Source organism: Chiloscyllium punctatum, chromosome 6 (genome assembly GCF_047496795.1).
Source record: "Chiloscyllium punctatum isolate Juve2018m chromosome 6, sChiPun1.3, whole genome shotgun sequence".
Taxonomy (NCBI): domain Eukaryota; kingdom Metazoa; phylum Chordata; class Chondrichthyes; order Orectolobiformes; family Hemiscylliidae; genus Chiloscyllium; species Chiloscyllium punctatum.
In genome coordinates, this window is record NC_092744.1 from 35,458,894 (window position 1) to 35,482,139 (window position 23,246).

Sequence of the window (23,246 nt, forward strand, 5' to 3'; positions counted from 1 at the left end):
AGAAAAATAATCATAAAAGACAGAAAGAGAAAAACACAAGATATTAACAGAACCATAAAAATAAGCAAAGGAAGAGAAAAATTGAGATAACCACAACAAGTCCAAATATCCAGAGAAAATTCTTAACTAGAGAGTATTTAGAATGTATTACATACGACCACATGCAGTAGTTGAGACAACAAGAGTGAATCCATTTAAGAGGAAGGTAGACAAACACAGGGAAAAATTAGTTGCCTTCACGCACCACCCTCTAAGTGAAAAGGTTAAATTAAGTAAGGTGGGAAGGTCATGTGGAGTCTAAGCACCCAAAACGGACCAGGTGGTTGAATGGCCTGTTTCTGCACAGTATCTTTGTAGTCCCAGCTTTGAACTTTGACTTCACCTTTGCTGGTTTTAAAAATGATAACTGTACACAGTGGATGTGTTTATTTTTTAAGTGTGTAATATCTTCAATGCTATTTATTTTGTGAATATTGGTACATCAAGCCAAATTATTACAAGTTGAAAATTCGGTGTGCAGCTCAACTTATTAAAGTGTCAATATCTCTCATGAAATGAATCGAGGATCAGGTGGGAGAAGGAGATAATCAATGAAGGGCTGATAACTTATGGCTTTCAATGAATAGAATGCAGTGTTAAATAATTAATTTCCAAAGACTTGGCAGAACGATCAAACTTCCTGAATATTAGATCAAAACAAATAAGATGTTAACAGTCAGCTGAGAATGCAAAGAAAATAATTAAGTCAAGTGTTGTATCATGTCTGGATTATATATTAAGTAGAGTCATAGAGATATAGAGCACAGAAACCGACCCTTCGGTCCAACTTGTCCATGCCGACCAGATATCCCAACCTAATCTAGTCCCATTTGCCAGCACTTGGCCCATATCCCTCTAAACCCTTCCTATTCATATACCCATCCAGATGTTGCAATTGTACCAGTCTCCACGCACTACCCTCAAAGTGAAAATGTTGCCCCTTAGGTACCTTTTATATCTTTCTCCTCTCACCCTAAACCTATGCCCTCTAGTTCTGGACTCCCTCACCCCAGGGACAAGACTTTGTCTATTTATCATATCCATGCCCCATTAGATTTTATAAACCTCTATGAGGTCATCCCTTAGCCTCCGATACTCCAAGGAAAACAGCCCCAGCCTATTCAACCTCTCTGTACAGCTCAAATTCTCCAACCCTGGCAACATTCTTGTAAATCTTTTCTGAACCCTTCCAAGTTTCACAACATCCTTCCTATAGGAAGGAGACCAGAATTGTATGCGATAGTCCAAAAGTGGCCTAACCAACATCCTGTACAGCCTCAACATGACCTCCTAACTCCTATATTTAATACTCTGACCAATAAAGAAAAACATACCAAACCTCTTCAATATCCTATCTACCTGCGACTCTACTTTCAAGAACCTGCACTTCAAGGTCTCTTTGTTTAGCAACACTCCCTAGGACCTTACCATTTAAGTGTATAAGTCCTGCTAAGATTTGCTTTCCCAAAATACAGCACCTTGCATTTATCTAAATTAAACTCCATCTGCCACCCCTCAGCCCATTGGCCCATCTGATCAAAATCCCGTTGTAATCTCAGGTAACGTTCTTCGCTGTCCACTACACCTCCAATTTTAGTGTCATCTGCAAACTTACTAACTATACCTCTTATGCTCACATCCAAATCATTTATATAAATGACAAAAAGTAGTGGACGCAGCACCGATCCTTGTGGTACTCCGCTGGTCCCGGCCTCTAGTCCGACAAACAACCCTTTACCTCCACCCTCTGTCTTCTACCTTCGAGCCAATTCTGTATCCAAATAGCTCGTTCTCCCTGTATTCCACGAGATCTAACCTTGCTAAGACACCTCCCATGGGGAACCTTGTCGAATGCCTTACTGAAGTCCATATATATCACATCCACTGCTCTGCCCTCATCAATCCTGTTTGTTACTTCTTCAAAAAATTCAATCAAGTTCATGAGACATGATTTTCCACACATAAAGCCATGTCGATTATCCTTAATCAGTCCTTGCCTTTCAAAATAAATATAAATCCTGTCCCTCAGTATTCCCTCCAACAACTTGACCACCATTGACATCAGGTTGACTGATCTATAGTTTCTTGGCTTGTCATTACCACTTTTCTTAAATAGTGGTACCATGTTAGCCAACCTCTTGTCTTCTGGCACCTCACCTATGACTATCGATGACACAAATATCTTAGCAAGAGGCCCAGCAATCACTTTCCTAGCTTCCCACAGAGTTCCAGGGTACTCCTGATCAGGTCCTGGGGATTTATCCACCTTTATGCACTTCAAGACAACCAGCACTTCCTCCTCTGTAATATGGTCATTTTCCAAGATGTCACCATTTGTTTACCTACATTCTATATCTTACTCGTTTTGCAACTCTCCCATCTCCTGCAGCTCCACATAAAGGCAGCTTTGCTGATCTTTGAGGGGCCCTATTCTCTTCCTAGTTACCCTTTTGTCCTTAATGTGTTTCTAAAAACCCTGGATTCTCCTTAACCCAATTTGCCAAAGCTATCTCATGTCATTTTTTTGCCTTCCTGATTTTCCTCTTGTTTACTCCTTATACTTTTCTAAGAATTCACTCGATCTCTCCTGTCTATACCTGACATATGGGCTTTCCACAAAGACCGTTCCGCCTGTGACTACTTGGTCAGATCCACATCCCCAACAACCCACCTTTCCCTGCCACTGCAGGAATGGCAAAACCTGCATCCACACCTCCTCCCTCACCTCCATCCAAGGCCCCAAAGGAGCCTTCCACATCCATCAATGTTTTACCTGCACATCCAACAATATCATTTATTGTATCCGTTGCTCCCGATGCGTTCTCCTCTACACTGGGGAGACTGGATGCCTCCTAGCAGAGCACTTTGGGGAACATCTCCAGGACACCCGCACAAATCAACCCCACCACCCTGTGGCCCAACATTTCAACTCCCCCTCCCACTCTGCTGAGGACATGCAGATCCTGGGCCTCCTGCACTGCCACTCCCTCAGCACTCGATGTCTGGAGGAAGAATGCCTCATCTTCCGCCTTGGAACAAATTCAACCCCAGCGCATCAATGTGGATTTCACAAGTTTCTTCATTTTCCCTTCCCCCATCTCACCCCAGCTCCAACCTTCCAGCTCAGCATCACCCTCATGACCTGGCCTAACGGCCTATTTTCCTTCCCACCTATCCACTCCACCCTCCTCTCTGACCTATCACCTTCATTCCCACCCCCATTCACCTATTGTACTCTATGTTACTTTCTCCCCACACCCACCCCCTCTCATTTATCTATCCACTCTGCAGGCACCCTGCCTCTATTCCTGATGAATGGCTTTTGCCCGAAATGTTGATTTTTCTGCTCCTCGGATGCTACCTGACCTGCTGTGCTTTTCCAGCACCATTCCGCTGGCTCCAAAGTGCTTCTCCACTAATACTTCAGTCACCTGCCCTGCTTTATTTCCCAAGAGTAGGTCAAGTTTTACATCTTCTCTAGTAGGTACATCCACATACTGAATCAGAAGTTTTTTTGTACACACTTAACAAATTCCTGTCCATCTGAACCCTTAACACTATGCCACTCCCAGTCTATGTTTGGAAAGTTAAAATCCCCCACCATAACCACCCTATTATTCTTGCAGATAACTGAAATCTCCTTACAAGTTTGTTTCTCAATTTCCCTCTGACTATTAGGGGGTTTATAATACAATCCCAATGAGGTGATTATCCCTTTCTTATTTCTCAATTCCACCCAAATAACTTCCCTGGATGTATTTCCAGGAATATCCTCCCTAAGTACAGCTGTAATGCTATCAATGATCAAAACACCACTGCCCCTCCTCTCTTGCTCTCCTTTCTATCTTTCCTGTCACATTTGTATCCAGGAACATTAAACTGCCAGTCCTGCCCATCCCTGAGCCATGTTTCTGTAATTGCTACGATATCCCAGTCCCATGTTCCTAACCATGCCCTGAGTTCATCTGCCTTCCCTGCCAGGCCTTCTAGCATTGAAATAAATGCAGTTTAATTTATCAGCCCTACCTTGTTCCCTGCTTTGTCCTGGCCTGCCCTGACTGTTTGACTCGCTTCTTTTCTCAATTGTACCAGTATCAGATTGGTCACTTTCCCCACTATCTCCCTGCCAACCCCCCCCCCCCCCCCCACCAACTTACTAGTTTAAATCCTCCCGAGCAGCTCCAGCAAGTAGTAATAATCAAATTTGTACAAATCACAGGAGTCAAGTGAATGCACTCTTTTTGAAACCAGGAATCCAACACAAATTCTTCCATGTTTTAAACTACTTTTGGATATAAATACAACAGATAGCTGTTATTTATCTTCGTATTGTGAAAGTAAACACTTCAGAAAATTGAATGAAGCATGCAAATTTCAAAGACTACATACCTAATACCTTGCTGTTCTTGCTCAATGTGCTTGATCTGCACTTGAAGTACATCCATGTGAATTTTGATTTCTTCAGTCCTCTCTTTCATTGCTGTCTCAAGTTGAATTTTTCGCTTCTCTAAAGATAATACATCATCTGCTTTGTTATGCAGCATATCGTGCAGACGCTCAACTTCTAACTTTAAAAGGTTATCTTCAATCATTAAATCCTAAAGAACAAGTAGAAAAGTCATCATTGCTGTGAAAACCATTTCATTGTTCATGAGCAGAACAAACATAGCCAAATCAACCCATACAAAATACTTGTTGTCCCATGATTTAAAATTGAGTATTTTATGACAGCAATTTGTTTTTGTCCAACAATATGTAAAACATACTAGTAACTTCAACTCGAGCCACAAAAATAAATACAAAAAGTATTATAAAGTCTAATAGTAGAAGTTTTTATAAATGCTCTAAGTATTGACAAAAAGATATATTTTTAAAGTTTTCTGCTTTGCAAGGATCAGGTCAAATGCAGGAATACCAAATTTCAAACAATCACAGTAATTTATATTACAGGAGATATGGGAACAGACAATTTGACAAGTTATTTGAACTGACAAAGGGAAACCATAGCCTGTACAAATTTTTGCTAATTTAAGAAGGGTGCAAGACTTAAACATATTTCAATCACATACATTCATTCTGTGTATGAATGTATGTGATTGCTTCTGGCAAGCATAAATGAGCCATGTTACAATTTTGACTAATTATTTTAAATTGGTTGTTCGTGGAGCTATTAATATGATCATGATTGTTAAGCAGGTCCGCCCCAATCACAGGATCACATCTAACAACAGCATGATATGTTTTGCATTTTTCAACCTCAGGCTAGTTGATTGTGGTTCATACTCTGCATTGTAAACAACTGAAGCAAGAAACCTTTTGATCCATCATCCAATTTCTTCCATCTTGTGGAAGGATATGGTGACACTGGAGGCAGTTCAGAGGAGGTCCACCACATTGATCCCAGGGATGAAAAGGGTGTCATATGAGCAGTGATTCACAAGGAGGGGGAATCCTATTGAGATATATAAAATGCTAAATGAGATCAATAAGGTGGACACTGAACAGATGTTCGCCCTTGTGGGACAGTCTCAAAAAAGAGGTCATAGATATCAAGTGAGAGGAGGTAGGTTCAAAACTGAAATGAGGAGAAACTACTTCTCTCAGAGGATTGTCAATCTATGGATCTCACTGCCCCACGTGCACTGGAGGCAGAATCAACCAACAGATTCAAGAAAGAAATAGACACGTTTCTGATGAAAAGTGGGAAAAAGGGCTATGGAGAATCAGGGATGAGATGATAAAATCAGGCATGATCGTGTTAAATGGCACAGCAGGCTCAAAGGGCTGATTTTTAAAAATTCACTCACAGGATGAAGGTATTCTTGGCTGGGCCAGCATTTATTGTTCATCCCTAATTTCCAAGAGGACAGATAAGAGTCAATCACATCACTGTAAGTCTGGAGTCACATGTCAGCCAGACCAGGCAAGGACATTAGTGAACCAGATAGGATTTTCCTAATAATCGTCAATGGATTCATGGTCATCATTAGACTCTTAATTCTAGATTTTTATTCCCTTCAAATTCCACCTTCTGTTATAGCGAGATTCGAACCTGGGTCCCCAGAACATTACTCAGGTGTCCAGCTTAACCATCCAGCAATAATGCCATTTGGCCATTACCTCTCCTGAATTGCCTATTCCTGTTTCTAATTCCTATGTTCCTATTGCTGGGGTGTATGACCTACATACCTGACAATTATAGGACATAGAACATTACAGCGCAGTACAGGCCCTTTGGCCGTCGATGTTGCGTCACCCTGTGAAACCAGTCTGAAGCCCATTTAACCTACACTATTCCTTTCTCATTCATATGCCTATCTAATGACCATTTAAATGCCCATAAAGTTGGCGAGTCTACAACTGTTGCAGGCAGTGTGTTCTACGTCCTACTACTCTCTGAGTAAAGAAATACCTCTGACATCTGCCCAATATCTATCACCCCTCAATTTGAAGCTATGGCCCATTGTGCTAGCCATCACCATCCAAGGAAAAAGGCTCTCTGTCCACCCGATCTAACCCTCTGATTATCATATATGTCTCAATTAAGTCACCTCTCAATCTTCTTCTCTCCAACGAAAACAGTCTAAGTTCCTCAGCCTTTCCTTGTAAGACCTTCCCTCCCTACCAGACAACATCCTAGTAAATCTCCTCTGAACCCTTTCCAAAGCTTCCACATCCTTCCTATAATGTGGTGACCAGAACTGCACGCAATATTCCAAGTGCGGCCGCACCAGAGTTTTGTACAGCTGCAGCATGACCTCATGGTTCTGAAACACGATCCCTCTACTGCTAAAAGCTAACACACTGTATGCCTTCTTTACAGCCCTATCAATCTGGGTGGCAACTTTGAGGGATCTATGTACATGGACACAGAGATTTAGATTAGATTACTGACAGTGTGGAAACAGGCCCTTTGGCCCAACAAGTCCACACCGACCCGCCAAAGCGCAATCCACCCAGACCCATTCCCCAATATTTACCCCTTCACCTAACACTATGGGAAATTTAGCATAGCCAATTCACCTAACCTTCACATTTTTGGATTGTGGGAGGGAACCTGGAGGAAACCCACTCAGACATGGGGAGAATGTGCAAACTCCACACAGAGGGTCGCCTGAGGCAGGAACTGAACCCGGGTCTCTGGCGTTGTAAGGCAGCAGTGCTAAACACTGTGCTACTGTACTGCCCAAGATCTCTCTGCTCATCTACATTACCAAGAAACTTACCATTCGCCCATTACTCTGCATTCCTGTTACTCTTTCCAAAATGAATCACCTCACGTTTTTCAACACCTCTCAGCCCCGCTCTGCAGCTTATCTATGTCCCTCTGTAACTTACAACATCCTTTAGCACTATCCACAACTGTACTGACCTTAATGTCATCTGCAAATTTACTAACCCATCCTTCTACGCCTCATCAGGTTGTTTATAAAAATGACAAACAGCAGTGGACCCAAAACAGATCCTTGCGGTACACCACTAGTAACTGAAATTCAGGATGAACATTTCCCATCAACCACCACTCTCTGTCTTCTTTCAGCTAGCCAATTTCTGATCCAAACCACTAAATTGCCCTCAATCTCATGCCTCTGTATTTTGTGCAGTAGCTTACCATGGGGAACTTATTAAATGCCTCACGGAAATCCAATACACCACATCAACTGCTTTACCCTCATCCATCTGTTTTGGTCACCTTCTCAAAGAACCTGATAAGGTTTTTGAGGCACGACTTACCCTGCACAAACCCGTGTTGACTATCCCCAATCAATTTATTCCTATCAAGATGATTATATATCCGATCTCTTATAATCCTCTCCAACACTTTACCCACAACCAAAGTAAGGCATACTGGTCTATAATTACCAGGGTTTTCTCTACTCCCGTCCTTGAATAAGGGAACAACATTTGCTATCCTCCAGTCTTCTGGTACTATTCCTGTAGACAATGCTAACATAAAGATCAAAGCCAAAGGCTCAATAATCTCCTCCTTGGCTTCCCGGAGATTCCTCAGATAAATCACATCTGGCCCAGGGGATTTATCTATTTTCACACTTTCCAGAACTCATTCTTATGCAATATTGTTAATTAGTAGGTCAAACATTTTTTGTACTATTGTCAGCATCCTGTTAATGGAAAATAGCACTTATGTAGTTTCTCTTTTAAACATTCAAATTCACAAGCTATTTAACTACTTGGGAGCCATACACAGGCAGGAGGCCTTTGTCATTGAAAACTGGTCACCATTTCACAGATGAAACAGTTACTTGTTGCCAGATTAATATCCATTTGTATACTGCTGCCTGGCTACAGCTAGGCTTTCCCCACTGCTTGAACTAACAGCTGTGGAAAGAGCATTTATGAGTGTCAAGTAACATGTATTTTTCTAAAAATGGTGCAATAGGTCCTCAATAATGCTTGATTTATTTTCCCATCTCAGTCTACAATCAAAAATACAGAAAAATTAATTTTTAAGAAAGTCTTTACAGTATTTCAAAGCGGTCTTGTTTTTCAGAATTGTGCTGTTAAGTTTAAAAATTACCAATGTCAGAAGACTGTTAAATAGAGAGTAGTGGTTGAACAATTAAGTTTCTGACTCTAGGGAAGTTATGCAGTGATGTTCTCCATAGGTTGTTATTTGGACAGTACTCTTTGATAAATGTTTGGCAAGTCCATATCTCATGCTAATATCTCTTCTGCTACTTAGCCATGTAGGGAGATTGAAATTTCACAATTAGTTTAATTATAATCCCTCAAAGTATATTAATCAATTAACCTAATATTCTATTATTCTGCTGAACTGTAACCTGTGTAGATCTTATTAGTTTAATCTGGTGTGATTCTGCTTTGCCCTACTTGATGAAGAAATGCACCATGGGATTTTGAACAAAGTGAACATAACACACAAATGAGTTAATTATAGGACAAATGCCGAGAAGTTCCTTTTTTGCTTATTTTCATTTCATATTGTAAAACTTCACGGAAATTGAAGTAATTCTTGTCAAACCAGGACAGCAGCTTTGTGAAAGTACTGTGGTTTTTACTTTACAGTTCAGGTTCGGGCACAAGGTCAAAACTCAGTTTCTCTCTCCAACACCTCTGAGTCATCTGCTTCCAACTGAACTAATGTGACTCTTAATTTCAGTTTAAAACTTTGCATACACCTTGCTCACTACAAGCTGCTGCTCCTGAACTCCAAGTCACAACCCACAGTATGCTCAATGATGTTATTACATTCTGAGTAGGTGAGATTCATTTCTAAAACAAAAACAAAATTGCTGGAGAAACTCAGCAGGTCTAGCAGCATCTGTGGAGAAAAACACAGTTAACACTTCAAGTTGATGAATCTTCATAAGAACTGTCAGCAGTTCGGAGGTTAATTTCTAGTTTTTTTAAATTGCAAAAATACACCTTATTCATAGAAATAAATCTTTGGTACCTGTACAGTTACTGGAGCCATTCATATCTATACTCTCTTAACTTACAGAGAACAAATTAAGACTTTGATGTTCACCATTCTCTATATTTGCAGTCAACCTCTTGGCATTTAGCTGTGGCATCAGCCTCAGCTGAAAAGCTGCCCCAAGCTTCAGCAAGTCCCTCAGCACATTGTCCTGGACCATAGAATATGCCAATCTGCAATACTCAGTCAGGGTTAACTCCTTCAAATAGAAGACCAACAAGTTTTGGGCAGACCAAAGAGCAACTTCAGTTGATGGTCGTCTAGGTGTGTGTCCAGGGGAACAGACCATAGAACTCGGCGTCACATGTCACGGAGCTGCTCAGGACGAACCTCGACACACACCACTTCATTCCTCTCCAGACTTTCTTTGCATAGGCACATTCCAGAAGGAAGTGTGTGACAGTCTCATCCTTTCCATATCTGCTTTGAGGGCAGCATACGGTGGCGCAGAGAGTCCGGGCATGCATAAAGGATCTCACAGGAAGTGCCCATCTCACCACCAGCCAAGTAACATCTTGGTGCTTGTTTGAAAGTTCTGGTGATGAGGCATTTTGCCAAATTGCTTTGACAGTCTGCTAGGGGAGCCACTTGACAGGATCCGCCCTCACCTCCCGTTGGGGCTCAAGGATGCTACGTGCTGACCACCTCTTGATGGATGTGTAGTCAAAGGTGTTTTCCTTCACAAATTTCTCCACCAAGGACAGGTGATATGGAACGGTCCAACTACTTGGAGTGTTCAGTGGTAGCGAGGCCAGGCCTATCCGTTGCAACACCGGGGACAGGTAGAACCGCAGTGCATAGTGACACTTGGTGTTTGTGTAGTGGGGATCCATGCACAGCTGATGCAGCCACACACACAAAAGTGGCCATCAGGGTGAGGGTAGCGTTGGATGTGATTTTTACTCCTTTTGTCCGTATATGGTGTCCCATCAGACATGGTCCATCTTCGATCCCTACATGAAGTGAAAGATGGCCCGGGTGACTGCTTCGGGAAATTGGCCAGACTTGTGCCACCTACAACAGAGAATACCTCATACCTGATGACCAGGTTTTTACCCACCATGGAGAGAGACTAGTGCTCCCATCTGCCCAATTTCTGCCTCACCTTAGTGACACACTCTTCCCAAGTCTTGATGCAAGTCCCAGTCCCTCTGAACCAAATACGCAGCACCTTCAGGTGGTCTGTCCTGACAGTGAAGGGGATAGAGGATTGGTCGGCCCGGTTTCCAAAGAGCATGGCCTCACTCTTACCTCGATTTACATTGGCCCCCAAAGCCCTTTCGCACTGGTCACAGATGCACATGAGTCTGTGCACTGACAGCGGATCCGAATAGAGAACAGTGATGTTATCCATATACAGGGAGGCCTTAACCTGTAAGGCCCCGCTGCCAGGAATAGTCACCCTTCTCAGGCTGACATCCTTCCTGATAGACTTGGCAAATGGCTCTGCACAGCATGCAAACAAAGGAGGCGAGAATGGGCAGCCCTGCCTGACTCCATATCTGATTGGAAAGCTTCCTGATTCCCACCTGTTGACTGAAACTGCACTAACCATGTTGGTGTAAAGCAGTCAGATCCAGTTGGAGATTCCCTCCCTGAAGCCCATTTTGGAAAGAACCTCTCTCATGTATGTGTATGATATCCTGTCAAAGGCTTTCTCCTGATCCAGGCTGATGAGGCAGGTATCACTCCTCGGTCCTGCACATAGGTGATTGTATCCCTGAGGGGCATAAAACTCAGCGATCTTTCTATTCTAACTGGTTTGGCTGTGCTTTACCATATTGTGAGAATTTTTGACTTTAAAGGGTTAAATGTGTTCACTCTCAACTTATTAAACCTTTTCAAAGCAATGGTGTATACAATAAAAAAAAGCTATGAGGAGATTTATTGTAGAAAGAGAGGGTAAAAGAAAATAGCAGCTGTATCCTATATTGGCTTTTTAAAAATTCAAGTGTCTTAGAAGAAAAACAATTACATTTGACTAAATGTAATCTTTATAACAGAGTTAACATGTTAAGTGTTTACATTTGCAACTGTATATTCCTTTAGAATTTTATTACTTAAGACTATTTGAATAGATGGTTGAATGTGTCAGAATATCTCACTACTTGACCTTTTAGACACTGTTTATTATGCACATATACTTTATAGATACACTGCTTCACTTTTAAATATGGTCAATTTTGTAATTTGTCTGTATTAGTATCGATGGATTTTTTTTTTGTAGTAGTGTTATTTAGTTTTAAGGTAATATGCAACCTTTCCATTTGGTTCTGAAGAAGACAGACCAGACTTGAAACATTAACTCTGTTTCTCTTTCCATAGATGCTGTCAGATCCACTGCATTTTTCTAGCATTCTGTGCTTGTTTCAGATTTCCAGCATCTGCAGTATTTTGTCTTTTTTTCATTAGAGAGCATGGAGTTGTACAACATGGAAACAGAACTGTTCTTTGTTTTAAAAGTAAAAACAACTCAATCCAAGCATGCACAACCACAGATGGGAAGAAGGAGTCATCTAACAATAGCTTATAAAAAAAACAAAGTCATTGATATGTGCAGTGATTTAATGAGGAACTTGCACTACTAAAGCAAAAAACCTGAGATGATGAGCTCAGAGAATCAATAATGAAGGCCTGCTCCCATTTCTTATGTTCTTATGTAAGTCAAGTTTTGACTTTGTGTACCTTTACTTTGCATTGATTCTGATCTGTGTTTTACATGAAATAACGGACTGTTCAGATAAAAAGGTAAATTTCAATTTAAATAGTTGATCCAAAATGAACATAACTAACATTCTCTGCAAACATATGGGATCATGAAGCAATTGGGTTCTAAAACAAGGATGACTGGACCTAAAACGTTAACTCTGATTTCTCTCCACAGATGCTGCCAAACCTCCTAAGATTTTCCATCAATTTCTGTTTTTGTTTCTGATTTCTAGCATTGCAGTTCTTCTGATTCATTATTTTCTTCAAGAAAACCCCACTGCATGTCAGGAGAATGTTCTTGGAAACCATGCAAACAATGATCTACTTGTAAATGCCAAACTGCATTTGCATATTACAATTCAGTGTGCACTTTCTACTTGTGTAGGTGCTTGCTTTCCATTTGTGTGGTGACACACAGTATTTTAGAAATACATATATACTTATGGATTATGAATATTGGACAGTGGAACTGTGTGCACATTACTGGATTGAGAAGGCATTTATCATGTGATTTCTTGGAAAAAGTCATGAATGTTGAAGAACTATGGGCTATTTGTTGTCACTGGAAAAGCAAATTTTAGAAAAAGAGATAATCTGAAGCTTTCAAAAATAGACAAGAGATTTGTCTTTATGGACATATTGGCTTGATAAACAAATTCAAAGAAGAATCCTAAGGTCTGTGTGACTGCCAACTTGCAACAGCCTCAGGAGTATTGTTTTCTATTTGGCCACAGACTTGGGAACTATTGCCGGTTAGAAGAAAACTAACAGGATGGAAAACTTCTTCCCCCTCTCCCTTTGAGTAAAAGCTAGCTCTGAAAGAAATCATGTGAAGAGATACCTTTGTAAAGTATTTTCTGGAAATCACGGAAAGTTACAAAAATCATTATCTTTGATATCCTCAAACTCTGAAAGCTGAACTGTTAGTCAATCTAAAGACCTGAGTCGAAAAGACCTTCCTCCTTAATTGAAGACTCTGTTCATTCTGTATCTGACAGGAACTTGATCTCATTGACAGGGAACCAAATGAACTAAAATAAACTCATCCTACCCTTTTAATTTGGACCCTAGATCTGCTGGGATGTTGATTCTTTTCCTTTTCCCCCAACCATTATGCTTCTGCAGACCTGTCTTAGCCGATTTGTGTGTATGTGTGTTTAGTAGATATAGTTTAATTCTGTATAGCAGCTTAGTTGATAAAAAATTTTGCATATTTTCTAAATTTTACTTCAAATAAATTATTTTCTGATTTTATTTTCTAGTGAAATTTTCTTTTGTTCCGGGTAACAGTAATAAAGAGAAGGCCATTATTAATTTTTTGCGATTAAATATTTATACTTTTGTAACAACTCATGGAGTAGTAGGGCATAATTACCCAACGCACCCCTCCTGTCAGACCAAACAACAGTGAGAACCACATGAGTGTCTTGGCTCTTTGTTTCCTTGCTCTGAGAACATTTTCTATTTTGTAAGTCAATGTAGCTATTTGGGTACTAGGATCACAATTTACAGGTTTATGCAAACATTACTATTCCCTTTTCCAAGTGCCAAATGTTCACTGCCTTCTAATCCCTTTCTTGATTAAAAGAACCATTACATCTTCATATGGCTTGTGTTCTATGCATGATTACATCTATCGAAAATTCCTGCCATAGTATTTCACTTTCTTGTCATGTCATGCATCATGTTTTGGAATTTTCATTTGTTTCACATTATGTCAAGCCTCCTTTCTATTATTGTATTATAAGTTATAGCTTGTTGAAGTTAATATTTTCTTTTGAAGTTTTGGATTCACATGACTGCTACATGTTGGAATCAAAAGCTATGCGAAACATCTAATCCTGACAATAGAAACATATCGTTAAAAAAATTATTGTGGTAAGCTTTCATGTCTTGGTATTGAGAATATCTCATCCTTCTGAATTAAAAAAAATACAAGGGTTCATACATAGGCATGCACAGTAGCTGTGCTTCTTTCACCCCATGGGAGTCATCCCATAAAGATGCACATGTTACCTCTGTTGTATGGCCTTCTCAAATTACTGTGTTTTATCAGCAGTTGCAGGCCTTAATGTCTAAGCAACATTTCCCTCCAGGCATAGGCATTTTCTGCATTGGCTGCATTCTTCATAGTATTACCATAATGACTAACATTTATAAAAGTCAATTAGCTCTTCACTATTTGACAAGACTGAAAGGACTATAATTATTAGCAGCCTATCATAATGTGCTAATTAAATTGCACTTTTGGAAGCCTTTTCTATTATTTTACTGAAGTTGCAATGATTTTGGAAAATATATGGGTTTATATGACAGCAAAACAGAATGCCAAGCTATGAATTTCCTTTTGCCTTGTAGCACTCTTGAATCACATGGAATAAAGTCAGTGTCATCTCAAGCCTGCATTAATGCTTGACATTGAGTTGGTTGTTCTAAGGTGTAAAAGTAACCTGAGTAACTCAAGATTTTTGTGACTACTTTCTTCAAATAAAATTGGAAATTCTCAATGATGCCAAGTCACAAGCACATCAGTGACGTCTTGTTATACAATTGTACCATGCTATAGTGTTTAAAATGTAAATAAAATTACAATATATGCTGGGAGAGATAAATCTCTCCTTATTGCTCTATGATGAACAATCAACCTGTTATATTTCTGAGGATTGTTAAATAGTGCACCTGATGTGCTCACACAAAAATACCATCAACATGTCTCCTGTCCCACCATGGGGGCTGAACATCCTTGACCATTCCTACACAACCATCAAAGATGTCTACCGCTCCATATCCTGTCTACACATTGGAAAATCAGATCACAGCGCTATGTTCCCCCTCCCAGCCTACAAGCAGAAATTGAAATATGAGGACTCAGTATGGAAAATAATGCAGTGCTGGTCTGAGGCAGCGGAAGAGCTTCTGCTTGGAATTGGTGGACTGATCCACAAACAAGAATTCAGTGGTCAACCAAGGTGAGTATGCTACCATCAACATGGACTTAATTAGCAAGTATGCAGAGGACTGTGTGCCAACGAAGGCCATCCGTATGTTCCCCAACCAGAAACTGTGGATAAACTAGGAAATCCATTGCCTATTGCAGACAAGACGTGCAGTATTAAAGTCAGATTACTTGGTCCTTGACAAGAAATCCAGATACAACCTCTGCAAGTCAATTAGAAATGCCAAGAGGCAATATCGAACTGAGTTAGAGACCCAAACTAACCACAAGGACATCCGACGTCTGTAGTAAGGCCTACATGACATAACGGGCTACAAAATGAAGCAAAACAGAATAGCAGGTGAAAATACATCTGTCAAGCAGAAGGTTAATGAAACAATGTCACTTGCCCCGATAGCCCTGGGTAGACCTGTGCCTTCAGTCACTGCTGCAGACATCAGATTGACATATGGAGAGTGAACTCATGGAAGGGGACTGGCCCAGATGGAGACACCGGCTGCGCGTTCAAATCCTTTGAAGACCTGCTGGCAGGTGTGTGTGCTGATATCTTTAACCTCTCCTTGCTACAATCTGAAGCCCCCAGCTGCTTCAAGAAGACCCGCATCATCCCGTTTCCAAAGAAAATACATGTAACTTGGCTCAATAACTACTGCCCAATGAATCTGACCTCCATAATTATAAAGTGCTTTGAGAGGTTAGTCATGGCCTCTCAGCCTGCTTCAATTCCTTGCAATTTGGCTACCAGTGCAACAGGTCCATGGCAGACGCCATTGCTGTAGCCTTACACTCATCCCTGGAACATCTGGATAATAAGGATATCTACATAAAAGCTTCTACTTATTGACTACAGCTCTGCCTTCAACACCACAATCCCAACCAAACTAATTTCCAAACTGTGAGACCTAGACCTCTGCAATTGGATCATTGACTTCCTGACCCATAGACCGCAATCAGTGAAGGTAGACAACATCTCCTCTTTGACAATCCTTAACACCAAGGCCTGGATGCATACTCGGCCACCTACTTTATTCTCTGTACACTCGTGATTGGATGGGCAAATTCCGTCCGAACTCTATCTGACAACACCACCATTGTCGGCTGGATATTAAAAAAATACAAAGTAGAATACAGGAAAGAGAGAAAATGCTTGGTTACAAGGTACATAGATAATAATCTCTTTCTTAATGCCAGAAAAACTGAAGAGCTGATCATCAACTTCAGGAAGAAAGGAGGAGGACACAACCCTATCTACACAGATGGAGCTGAGGTGGAGGTGGTCGAAAGGGATCTAATTCCTAGGAGTGACAATAACCAACAATCTGTCCTGAACCACCCACATTGACGAGATGGTCAAGAAGGCACAATGCATCTTCTTTCTCAGAAGGAAATTCAGCATATCTGCAAGGACTGTCACCATCTTTACAGGTGCACCATAGCAAGCATTCTATCTGGGTGCATCACAGCTCAGTATGGCAACTGCTGTGCTCAGGACTGTAAGAAACTACAGAAAGTTCTGAACACAGGCCAGGCCATTACGCAAACTAACCATCCAGCCATTGACTCCAACTACACTTGTCATTGCTGCGGAAAGACAGCCAACATCATCAAAGACTCCTCCCACCCTCGTCATAATCTCTTTCAACCTCTTCCATCAGGCAGAAGATAAAAAAGTTTAAACATAGGCACCAAGAGGATCAAGAACAGCTTCTACCCTGCTGTTATTAGACTTCTGATGGGCCTCTCAAATTTCAGATCTGATACTGATCTTGCCTTTTGTACACCTTCTTTGTATTCCAACACTGTTCAATCACCCTGTGAACTTTGTGTCTTTGTATCTTATGATCTGCTGTACTACATGAAAAACAAAACTTTTCACTGTACTTAGGCACATGTGACAATAGTAAATCAGATCAAATCAAATAATTTAACAATGTGAAGCAATATTTTTGCCTACTTACATTGAATCTTTTGTATCCATGAAATCACGAATCTGCCTATCCGTGCCAAAAAACAGTAACAACAAAAATCAACGTCCGTGGGCGAGGGTTGCATATCCATAAATTTTAACCTATTTTAACTTACTTTTAAACAAGTTCCACATTTGCAAATTTTATCATTCACGGGGGTTCTCAGGAATAGAACTCTCATGGATATGGAGGAATGACTGTATATCTTACTTGTTCAGCAAGTTTGTTCTTTTTTAGCTCCTTTTCTCCAGTGTCAATGTGGAGATGGATATCTTCGATTTTACTGGTCAAATCCGTTTTCTCTTCTCTGCATTTGTCCAGCTGTCTTCTCAAATGATGTGTGTCATTCTGCAGGGTGGGAAACAATTGTAAACTGAGAGAAATATGTGCATGTAATGAAAAGTGTTGGGCCAATCTACAACTTTTAAAATTTTCAGTCTTTCAAAAACAATCATTAAACTGGAAAATGACTTTTAAAATTTGCTAAAGTTAATAACTAAAAATGCAACAGGTTTAATTGGAAGCACTAGCTTTTGGAGCGCCGCTCCTTCATCAGGTGGTTGTTGTCAGTGCTAGTGCTTCCAATTAAACCTGTTGGACTATAACCTGGTGTTGTGTGATTTTTAACCTTGTCTAATCAAGTCTTGAGATAACAAAGACACAAATGAAGATTTCAACAGCAGATCAGCTGAGATGAGGTGAAGTCAAGAAATGTTATGGAGATGGAGATGGGTAATGATGAGGAGGATATTTCATGTAAAATTATCTTGAATTAAATATGGAACTGAGGTTGCAAACAGTTTGGTTCAACGGTTGGGGAGAAATCTGGATTTGACAGATAGGCAACAGAGTCATGATGTAATCATATTTGATTTAAATATGTTTTTGATATGGTGACGAATCAGAGGGATTTGTCCTTTAAAAGGTAAGAGACGATTCAGTTGTCTCGTACTCTGTATTGGTTCAGATGCAATTGTCCTTTCTGTAGTGGTTATGTTCTCCTTAATTGTATTTAATAATATGAAAATATTATGAATGCAAGCAGTGGACATTGTGTTGTGATTCTCTCTCTGATCCATAATTTGACATCTGGGATTTTTAGATTATTTTCCTGGTGTATACTGGAAAAGTATGAGTTCATAATGACATCATTTGGAACTCCATCAACAGAAAGGAGAGGTCTTTGATCCCCACCATAAATTCTCTTCCTAGCTGGTTCCTTCATCATTAGTTATCCAATATTCTGGAACTCCCTCTGTAACAGCACTGCAGGAGATTCTTCTTCACATAGTAGTGATTCAAGTAAGTGACTCACCACCACTTTCTTTAGAGCAATTAAGAGATGCTGCCCTTATAAGCAAATCCACCATATTGGATGAATAAAGATACTATATTGATTTTATTACTTGCAACTTCATCTGTTACTGTTCATTCAGTAACAGCACCATCCTGAAGACTGCTTTAGAACAATCAGCAGTCAGGATTTAAATAACTGAAAACAACAAATGCTGGCGATTGCAACAAGTCAGACAGAATTCATGAAGAGAGCAAGTTAATGTTTCGACTCTAGATGGCTCTGATAAAGAATCGTGTAGACTCAAAACATTAGCTTGCCTGGTCTCCATGGATGCTGTCTGACCCATTGTGATCACCAACATTTGTTTTCAGTACAGATTCCAGCATCTACAGTAATTAGCTCCTTCTGGGGTTTGAATTATTTTGTTCTGATCAATTATTCAAAGAATATTGATAAGGTATTCAGCATAGTCTTATGTCACACTTCATGTGTATAAAGGAAATGTTTGACTATGACAAATGGGGGGTCCATTACAAGCAGTGAAAATTTATAACAGGGAATAGGGAAATGGCAGAGAAGCTAAATGATTAATTTGTATATTCCCCTGAAGAAGACATGAAAATCTCCCAGAATTAGAGATGCAAGTATCTCAAGAGAATGAGGAGCTGAAGGAAATTAGAATAACTACAGGAACAGGAAGAGGCCATTTAGCCCTTCAAGTGTGGTTTGCTATTCAATATGATCATGGCTGATTATCCAACTCAGTACCCTATTCTTGCTTTTGCTCTATACACTTTGATCCTTTTAAGCTGAAAAACGGCATTTGGTTGTACTGGAGAAATTAATAGGGCTGAAAGTTGCTAAGTCCCAGGGACCTGATAGCCACATTCCAAAGTGTTCAAGGATGCAGCTATACAAAATGCTGTTGCAGTGATGAGATTTCAAAATTCTATAGATTCTGAATTGCTGCAGATTGAAGCTAGCAAATGTGACTGAACTATTGAAGAAGTGAGTGGGTGATCTGTTTAGCCTTCTATCAGCAACAGTGAAAATGGTACAGTTAAAGGATATGATAAATGGAAACTTAGTAATGATCTGGTTGGGCATAGTCAGCATGGATTTCCAAATAAAAAATGGTGTCTTATCAATTTGAGTTTTTTGAGGATGTTACTATCAAAATGATAAAGGGGAGTTGATGGGTCCTGCACACTTCAATTCTCAGAAACCCTTTTGATAAAGTTCCTCACAGGAGATTGTTTCGTAAAATCAAAAGTACATGGGATGGTGAGTAATGTACTACCATGGATTAAGAATTGGCTAACAGACAGGAAACAGAATGATATAATGAACAGGTCATTCTCACATTGGCATGCTGTGACTACTGGGGTATCGCTAGGATTAGCACTTGCAGCCCCAGCTGTTCACAAGAAATATCAATGATTACGCTGTGGAGACCAAATTAATGTTTCCAAATTTGCAGATGATACAAGGTTAAACAGGAATGTATGTTGTAAGGAAAACATAAAGCAGATTCAGAATGATTTGGACAGGGCTTAGTGAGTAGACAAGAGCAGGGCAGATAGAGTAAAATGTGAGGTTATCTACTTTTGTAGAAGGAGCAAAGCTTGGAAAGTGTGATTTCCAAAGGGATCAAGGTGTCCTTGTCAATAAGTCACTGATGCAGGTGCAGTCATCTAAAATGAAAGCTTTTGGAATATTAGTCTCTGTTGCAAGAGGATTTGGTTACAAAAATAGTGAAGTTTTGCTTCAATTATATATAGATGTGGTTAGATTGCATTTGGAATACTGTGTTCAGTTTTGGTTTCCTTACCTCAAGGATATTATTAATGGAGGGTTAGGGTTAATGTTGAAAATGAAGATCAATGAAGGTTCATCAGAGTTGTTCCTAGGATAGTAGCAATGCCTATGAATAGATCTGGGGTAAACTGGGCTTGTATAAACAAAATTTTAGGAGAATGAGAGGTGATCTCATTGAAACCTACAATATATGTAAAGGGATAGAAAGGGTAGATGCAAATAAGATGTTTCCCCTCAGTGGGAAACCCAGAACTGGGGGGAACAATTTTTATAATAAAGGTGATGCCATTTAAGACTGAGATGAGGAGAGGCTGTCTTCATCAGAGTTGTGAATCTTTGGAATTCTTCACTCCAAACAACTTTGGCAGCTCAGTCTGAGTACTTTTAGAGATTTCTGATTTCCAATGACATATTGGAAATAGTGTGAGTAAAAGGCAGTGAAATGTTTGATCAGCCATGATTGCATTGAATGGCAGCATAAATGGCCTACTCCCATTCTGAAATCCAAATTTCACTGTATAGCATTATTTATCTATGTTTACCAATCCATTCTAATGAAAAACATAATCAAAGCATGATTTATTCAAATAGCAGCACAAATTTAGACACTTAAGGAAAAGGGGAATGAGATAAAAATTTGAAAGATAAAGCATTAAAAAAATCTTATTCAAGTTAAATTTGACAAAATGGGTGACAGTGAACAAACATAGATTAATTACTTGGAGTTTCTTCAGCTGTATATTCAATAGGTTCACTGTGCTTTTCTTTTCTTCCAGATTTTTTGAGAGTTCTGCTGCCTTTTCTCCAAGCAACTCATTTTCATTACTACTCATATTACCTTCTAATTTAGCTAACCTTCGCTCCAGCTGCTGAATTTGAAAATCCTATGAATAGAAAAGATATTTCAGCAATCAGTCAAATGTTAAGTATTTTTCTCCACTAAGTAGACATTCTGTTTTAAAGCTTAAATATTCCTAAAATTTGGAGCAGCCTTTCAATTAATTGCAAGATGATGTGTCAGCCAAAGAGATATGATGATTCATTGGTCTGATTCATAACTGATCCAATTCAATATTTTATATGTGAAATGGAGCAAGGACAGCTGGATGAGAATGTCACTGATGTAAAATAGAACATGCCTGTGCTTTTTGTATTAGCATCAAGCAAACACTATCCCAAGCAAGGCGGATTGCAAGCAAGGCCCACCTTTCACCACTCTTCTATAAAGAAGAGCAAAGTGTACTTTGATGCTATCTGCAGGCCTGAATTTAAACTCTAATCACAGATCAAAAGACAACTTTTGAAATCACTGTACTATCTGATTTATTAATCAGATGTCCAATCATTCACAAAAAAAGGACCTGTGGTTCTGAACAACTCAAGTAAGCTGTGCAATGAATATAAAACTGATTTTATCTTGGTAAGCATGCCTATAATTTACTCAACATTTTAACAGAATGTAAAAGTAAGCTACATTAAAAATTAAGTCCCCATCTCAAATTCAAGTTTACTAGACTATTCATTCTCTGCTACCCTCAGCTTTCATTATCACTTATTCAGCTTTATTTCTTTCCTGATTTGCCACCCATAATCCCCTCATTTATCAATCCATTTCAAAATTCTCTCTCTGAGCTCCTTCTCTATCACTTCTCCTTTACCAACATCCTGGTGAATCTACTCTACCCCTCCTCCAGTGAAATCACATTCATCCTATTGGCTGGTGACCAAAACTGTACACAATACTACACCTGTGGCCCACAGTGCTAACATGACCTCCCTGCTCTTACAATCTATGCCTCAACTGAATGAAGGCAAATGTCCTGTATGCCGCCTTGTAGTGATTGGAACCAGGTGAATCCCGTTAACTATGAGATCCTTGATTTGGGTTATTCATCTGGGCCAATCAGGTCATCCTGGCTGACCAATATAAACAGGGGATTCAGAATCTCCTCAATTCATGGACTGACTCTGAGCTGTCTGGCCACATATAAGTAAAGGGTGATTTAGTGACAGTTATTTCATGCCTCAACTAGCCTATTAACCTGTCCTCCCACCCTCAGGGATCTGGAACAAGATTCTCCCTATACCATTGGTATCACTGTGTACACAATCTCTGTCCTTTGAGTTGCCTTTTGAATCATTGCGATCCTTTCAGGATTGAATCATTTCAGGAACACCGACAATAATGCCGTATTTCTTCTCCTGGCTTACAGGCAAAAGAGCTCAAGCAGGAGACTCGTGGATACAGGTCCACTGTTGGTTGGAGGAGGATAGGATCAATTCTGGTGCTGTCTGAAATCGGCTGACTGGGCCATGTTCAAACAGTTCACAGGTACCTTCGACACGTACACCACCGCTGTCACAGATTGTATCAGCAAGTGTGTGGAGGACTGCATACCGAGGAAGTAAATCCAGGTGTACCCCAACAGGAAACCCTGGATGAATCAGGACATACAGAACCTTCTAAAAACCAGGCATGAGGCCTTCAGATCAGGAGACCCACTGAAATATAAGGAATCCAATTATCACTTTCACAGAGTCTTTAAGACAGCCAAGGACCAATACCGATCCAAACTAGAGACCCAGACAGACACCTATGACTATGGCAAGGACTGAATGACATCACAGGTTCTAAGAAGAGACAGTGCAAGATGGAGGAGGAGAGTTAACACCTATTCCGACAAGTCCTGACAAACCTATCCCAACAGTCACTGCACCAGAGGTCAGGTTGGCTTTCCTTTGTGTTAATCCAAGGAAAGCAATGGGACCAGACGAGTACCAGGCTGTGCATTCAGGTTATGCATAGCTCAACTGGCAGAGGTCTTCCTTGATATGTTCAAACTCTCCCTGCCTGTTTCAAGAGGGCCAACATCATCTCTGTGCCGAAGAAGGCTCACGCAGCATGTCTCAATGACTATGCTCAGTGGCCCTAACTTCGGTGGTCATGAAGTGCTTTGAAAGGCTGGCTATGGCATTAATCAACGCCAGCCTCCCCACTAC

General features: G+C 40.2%; 1 protein-coding gene across 3 annotated transcripts in view; it reads right to left on the reverse strand.

Annotated features, from left to right (window-relative positions):
- ccdc39 (coiled-coil domain 39 molecular ruler complex subunit) overlaps window positions 1-23,246 on the reverse strand; it is a 151,911-nt gene that overhangs the window by 68,868 nt on the left and 59,797 nt on the right. For 2 of the 3 annotated variants that reach the window (XM_072572427.1, XM_072572426.1), the window contains exons 11-13: window positions 20,966-21,130; window positions 17,342-17,479; window positions 4,429-4,637 (exon numbers count right to left, since the gene is read on the reverse strand). In XM_072572427.1, the coding sequence (XP_072428528.1) occupies window positions 4,429-4,637; window positions 17,342-17,479; window positions 20,966-21,130 (512 nt within the window). The remainder of the gene's footprint in view (window positions 1-4,428; window positions 4,638-17,341; window positions 17,480-20,965; window positions 21,131-23,246) is intronic. The other variant, XM_072572428.1, reaches the window with a different exon arrangement.